This window comes from Lactuca saligna, chromosome 4 (assembly GCF_052625555.1).
Source record: "Lactuca saligna cultivar CGN05327 chromosome 4, ASM5262555v1, whole genome shotgun sequence".
In the NCBI taxonomy this organism is placed as follows: domain Eukaryota; kingdom Viridiplantae; phylum Streptophyta; class Magnoliopsida; order Asterales; family Asteraceae; genus Lactuca; species Lactuca saligna.
Genome location: NC_136420.1, coordinates 35,529,372 through 35,535,919, shown reverse-complemented (window position 1 = coordinate 35,535,919; position 6,548 = coordinate 35,529,372). Strand labels below are relative to the sequence as shown.

Here is a 6,548-nt window from a genome sequence, read left to right as displayed (position 1 = left end):
TTAAGAAACTTGAATCTAGGATCTTTCAAGGCCATTTGTTGTTAATCTTCGATTTCGACATTTTGTGGTTATGTAATAAAATTTTCCTTTATATGTTCATAAATGATAATTATGCATTTAGGGCGTGTTTGGCACGGAGCTTTTGGAAGTGTTTGGGAGCTTTTAGCTTTTAGCTTTTGACAAAACGTTCTAGTTTAAACAAAAAGTTTCGTTTGGCAGTACGAGCGTTTAACTTTTAGTTTTAACAAAACGCTCCGATTCTAAAAGCTACTTCATGTAACTTTTAACAAAACGCTCCGGAGCTTTTGAAATCAATTTCCATAATTACCCTTAAAAATATATTTATATATTTTTTTTATTTTTAATAAATTGTCCTTTTATATAATTTTATATATTTCAAAAGCTTCCAGCTACTTTTGTCAAACATTCATATAACAAATAAAAGCTACAGCCTTCCGCTACCAGCTACCAGCTACCCACTACCCGCTACCAGCTAATCGCTACCCGCTTTCAGCTAACAACTACTTTTACCAAACACACCCTTAATATCAGAGGACTTGCCAGTTGCCACAGTATTGCTCATTGCGCCACCGCAGAAACCCCATCAAAGACTTTAAGTCCACTACACTATTAATCGAGTGAAGAACATGTACACAGATCTCATATTGATACGCTCATATCTATATCTTATATCTTAGAGTGTAAGAATCTTAAAATGATGAATAGTTAAAAAAAATTTGCGTTAAAATTAATATTCTTTTATACTAATGGAAAAAGAATGTTGAATTAGATTGTTTTGTTAAAATCTTTTTGTTTTTCAGAAATAAGTTGTATATTCCATATGAATAAAAAATTAAATTTCAAAATAATAATTCATTTCATATTAAAACAATTAACATAAATTTTTGATGATTTTCCATTTAAGTTAACACATTGTTTTTATCTGATTAATTTATTTTACTAAATTGACATTTTTAATATGATCATTATTATATAACTAGGTTATAACCGGCGGTGTCCACGGGTAAGAAATTTAAAAAATAATTCAATAAAGTTAAAAATAATTTTAATTAAATTATAAGGTAAATATTGAGCAATGATAATAAAAAGTTTAATAATTATAAAAATGTATCCGTTTTATAGCAGTAATGCAGATGATGATAAGTCGTAATTTTATTTTTGTATGTCAATTGAAAAAGACAGTTTTGTCCTTGGAACAAAAATGGTTTTATCATTTTTTTTTTTTTGTGAAATCAGATATATTTATGTATACTGATTCAAAAATATTTTATTTACCGTACCAATACTGATTAAAAAATATTTTATTTACCGTACCAACTCCATTACAATTTACAGGTTGCATTCACACGCCTAAAACTGTGGGTATTAAATTTTGCAGAATATGCTTTTCTTTCAAGAGTTAATTTGGAAGTTTCGTGTATAAATCCAAGTGAAGTCATTCAAGAAAACCCACCTCTCTCTCTCTCTCTCTCTCTCTCTCTCTCTCTCTCTCCACACAGTTTACGAAAGAAGTCGACGAAATGGCAGAATTCGAAACAAAGGGGAATCTTTTTCACGTGGGTTATGCTTTACCTGCAAGAAAAATTAAAGCTTTCATGGTGCCATCGTTCATCGACATCGCTAGAGAACGAGGCATTGATTTCATCCCAATCGACGTTTCAAAACCACTCACTGATCAAGCTCCCTTCGATTGCATCCTTCACAAGGTCTACGGCAATGAATGGAACCTGAATCTCCAGAATTTCTCCGTCAGCAACCCCAACGCCACCATCATCGACCCTCTCTCCGCCATCCAGCGCCTCCACAATCGCATCTCCATGCTCGAACCCGTCTCTCAACTCAACATCCCCCAACTCAAAATCCCAAACCAAATCCTAGTTCGAGATGCAGAGTCTTTGAAAAATGTCGAAACTACAAGTGGTTTGAATTTTCCGGTGATAGCGAAATCCCTGCTTGCTGACGGGACCACTAAAGCGCACGATATGTCACTGGTGTTCAACCACGATGGGCTAATGAAAGAAATCAAACTGGAGCCACCCATGGTGCTGCAACAGTTTGTGAACCACGGTGGGACCATCTTCAAGGTTTATGTAGCCGACGATTACGTTAAATGTGTGAAACGGAGTTCGTTGCCGGATCTTTCAAAGGACACCATAGACAAGATTGCATCAGACTCCGGTGGAGCTATAAGTTTCTCTCGGATATCAGGTGCTGTAATCGCTGACGGAAGGAGCGATAATAACTCCGGTGAGGAGCTAAAGATGCCGGCGACTGAATTCCTCGTTGAGGTGGCGAAGGGACTGAGAAAGGCTCTTGGACTGCACCTGTTTAATTTCGATATGATTAGAGATGGTGAAGGAGATGGGTATCTGGTGATTGATATAAATTACTTCCCTGGTTACGAGAAATTGCCTTCTTATGAAACTGTTATGATTGATTTCTTCTTGAATATAAAGAAATTACAGGAATCGGAAAAGATGACAAAGAACGAGATCGAGTGATCGACGACAGGATTGATGAAACAGAGGTTTAAATTTGTATTTTGTTTTTGAGTATTGGTGTTGAGTGAATCGATCGGGAATTGTAGTTTAGATTTGTTTTGCAATTAGGTTGACCAAAGTAATGGAATAATAATAATAACCAAGCCACATGCCTCACTTCATTCACAAATTTTCCGGCGCTTTGTGTCGTCAAAAGGTCCGTTTGCAACCTTCTTAAGTTATAGGCTAATTTACATGTATGACCCTTATCTTATGTCGAACACTACATGACTACAATTTCGGCCATAAAACAATTTTTTTCAGACTGTTTATGTAGTGTATTGTTGTTTACTTGTTTTAGGCATAATCCGGAGTTGTATTGCCTTCAGGGGGGAATTACTCTCCAAAGTCCTACCTTTACCATGTTAAGGTACTAGGGTTAAAATATGTGTCTAATTTTACAATCCGACGATCCGTTATACCCACTACTAACCACTTTAACGGTGGATGTCATATATTCACCGCATATAATCAATAAAAGGTCGGTATACCCACCACTATAATCCTCTTATTATTATTATTATTTTAAATTATATATATATATATATATATATATATATATATATATATATATATATATATATATATATATATATATATATATATATGGTAAGAAATTTTTTTTGATAGGAAGGTAAGAAGTTTTTTTTTCTAGTTTTTTGACGAACAAAAAAAATGAATCACTAGATGATTCATTTGTAAGATAATTCAGAAGAAAAAATTCTCAAAAAACAATTTTATGATTCATTTTTAAGTAAATTAAGAAAAAATTCACTTTTATGATAATTTTAATTAATAACAACAAAATCATTATATAAATGAATAATCTAGATGTTTTTTGAGAATTTTTTCTTGTGAATCATCTTACAAATGAATCATCTAATGATTCATTTTATTTGTTCGCGAAAAAAATATGTAGAAAAAAAACGTCTTACCTTCCTACCAAAAATTTCCTTCTTATTTGATCTTGACTATATATATATATATATATATATATATATATATATATATATATATATATATATATATATATATATATATATATATATTATTGTAGAGAGATAGAGAGAGAGAGAGAGAGAGAGAGAGAGAGAAAGAGAAAGAAATGTATTTGACGTTGGTTTTCGTTGTCTGCACCACAATTCACCACTGCCTGTAGCTACCACTAAGTAGTGGGATGATGTGCACTATAGTGGTTAGTGACCACATAGACAACGAATGGCTCGTCCTTGGTATACTAGATGGTCTTAACATGTTTCAACTGAAAAAGACGTTTCCTAGAATGTTGTAACATGTCCAAAATGATATCGGTTCTTCAAATCAAATTTTGTTTATTATTACAAAATAAAATAAATTGATCGACTATTTATTACATAATAAAACTATCGAAATGGCTCATGTGGTTTACTATATTTCTCTAGGTAAGGTCTAAAAAAGAGTTTATTGTAAAATGAAAAAGTATATATTTGATGTTTTAGTTGTGATTTTGCTCTGTATCTTATTAACTTTAAAACCTTGTATGTTAAATTTTTGAAAATGATAATATTACTCCCACGATCATTTCTGTATTTTTAAAAACTTGACTGTCTCTTTATGGAACATCCCGATATTTTGCAGGTATTTCTGAATTCTCTCTTTTATCACTATTTTGTTATTTGTAGCCCTTGAGGTTGGAAGTGTCGAGCCAGGACAAGTCTAAGGGCTAAGGTTGCAACCTTGGATTAGGAAGGAGTACGCTGAGCGTACATAAGGGTACGCTGAGCGTATTAACATGCGCCTTAGTACGCTGGGCATACACTTGTGTACGCTGGGCGTACTTATGTCAGGAGAAAACCCTAATATTTAGGGTTGCGGGCTATATAAACTTCATTATTGCTCATTTTTCTCTCATCATTCTTAGCCTCCATATTCCAGAAACGTCCCAAACCCGAGTTTTGTGTGGGAGTGCGAGTTGGTGTGTGTTTTGAGTTCTTAAAGGTGAAGACATTGCATCTAATAGTTGGAGAAAGAAGGCAAGCTTGTAGATCTGAAGTTTCCTTGTGCTATAGAAGCTCGATAATGTAAAAAGCTTCAAACTTTATGCTTCAAATTTGAGTCATATAGAAAAAAAAAACTAATCGTGTCCTGAAAACTAACCGATGATATTGAAAACATATACTCCAACATATTGCATTCGCCAAAGAGTAACAAATCGCCGCTCTGAACAGTTCTTAGAAAATGATTAATCGTGCCACCGCATCGCGCGGGTACACTACAATGTATAAATGACCTAATTAAAAAATAAGAAAAAACGATAAGTAAATCAACTCACAATTTGTCGTCGGTCTTGTCTTTTCACCTATCATATTTTCCCATATTCATAGCGACAAAAATCAACATCTATGTGGATTTGTGACAATTCGTTTTCTATTGTTATATATAAGAAATTCTAATTTACCGGTTTAAATCTCTTTTTCATTTTGTGTATGGTTGTTACAAATAGAATACGAAAGGTAGAGAACAAAAAAAATCATCACCGACCAAAACTTTAAGGGTATACATGTCTTTTTACAGCTTCATAAAATGTCCAGGGAACAACTACTGATCAGGATGCGACCCACAAACCTGAGCTAAAAGCCTCTTGGTTATATTGCCAAAACTCCAAAGAAATGACATTCTTTCATAAGCCATTGTCAATATAATGCTTAAAAGGCAAAACAGATAAAGAAATTGTGAGAAAAACCAAGCAAAATCAATCATGCGAGAACACAAATGAGGAAAAACGAAACATAACTTAAAGAAATCTCTGAGGAATCATACCTTTTGGAACAAAAATGAGTAACAAAAATAAGAAACCAAAATTGAAAAGATATATGAACCTAATAGAACAGGTAGAAACTAAACTAAACCAAACCATCCTTGGTTGGTGTTTGTGTTGTAGACAAACAATTACATACCAACACGATGGTGAGAAAGAAACATGGGAAGAGTGGTGGTAACGGTGGTGTAGTATATTTTCGAATTTTAGATCTAGGGTTTTGACAGGTCTGTAGCGAATATATAGGGAAAGAAGATCTCGGGTGTGATGAAGATATTGGAGAGGTGGTAGTGGACCGGTGGCTAATCATGGTAGTGTGGGAGGTGTCGGCATGACTACGACTGGTATAGACACAACCGAGGTAGCAATTTATGAATAGGTGAAATGGTGGAGAGATTTTGAGAGCAATGTTTGTTGGTCGGCAATGAAGGTTGTTGTCTTGTTGGTGTCGGTTGTTAGGCTTTGATCGAGAGAGGAGAAAGGGATTCACAGATGCAGGAAGTATTTGGAGAGAGTTATCAGAAAAGAGGTAAACAAAGAAGGAAGGGTGATCTGTGTGCTTTCATTTTAAATCGTTGGATGGTTGTAGAGGATCTGTAACATCCCAAAAATACAACCCATTTTTTTTTTGTTTTAACATTATTAAAAACCACAACATCGAATGTTATATAATAAAATCATGCATTGTATGTCTCAAAATGCCATAATAAATGGATCAAATCAAAACTGTAGTTAATATCACATCGAAACATCTGAATAAAACTCCCAGGATAAAACTATAACTATGGTGTGTGCCATGTCATCATCCCGAGCTCTTCCCCTTGCTAGTAGAAGTACCTGAAACCAAAACTAAAAACTGTAAGCACAAAGCTTAGTGAGCTCCCCCAAACTACCACATACCATACAATAACATATAAATCACATACTAGGCCTTGCCCACTACATCAGACCGAAATCCGGAAACTGCATCAGACCGAAGTCCGGAAACTAACCAGGGCCTTGCCCGCTGTATCGGACCAAATTCCGGAAACTCCATCGGACCGAAGTCTAGAAACTAACTAGGGCCTTTCCCTCTGCATCGGACCGAAGTCCAGAAACTGACTGAACATAGTATAGCATAATCATAACTACAAACATAAACACATATACTGCATATTGCATCGGACCGAAGTCCGGAACACATAACACAA

The 6,548-nt window shown here is 34.5% G+C and overlaps 1 protein-coding gene across 1 annotated transcript; it reads left to right on the top strand.

Annotated features, from left to right (window-relative positions):
- The first annotated feature begins 1,541 nt into the window (after positions 1-1,541).
- On the top strand, positions 1,542-2,522 carry LOC145039475 (inositol-tetrakisphosphate 1-kinase 5-like). Its single transcript, XM_078987529.1, has one exon. It carries the CDS (start codon positions 1,542-1,544, stop codon positions 2,520-2,522), a length of 981 nt encoding a protein of 326 aa, XP_078843655.1.
- Positions 2,523-6,548: the final 4,026 nt, after the last annotated feature.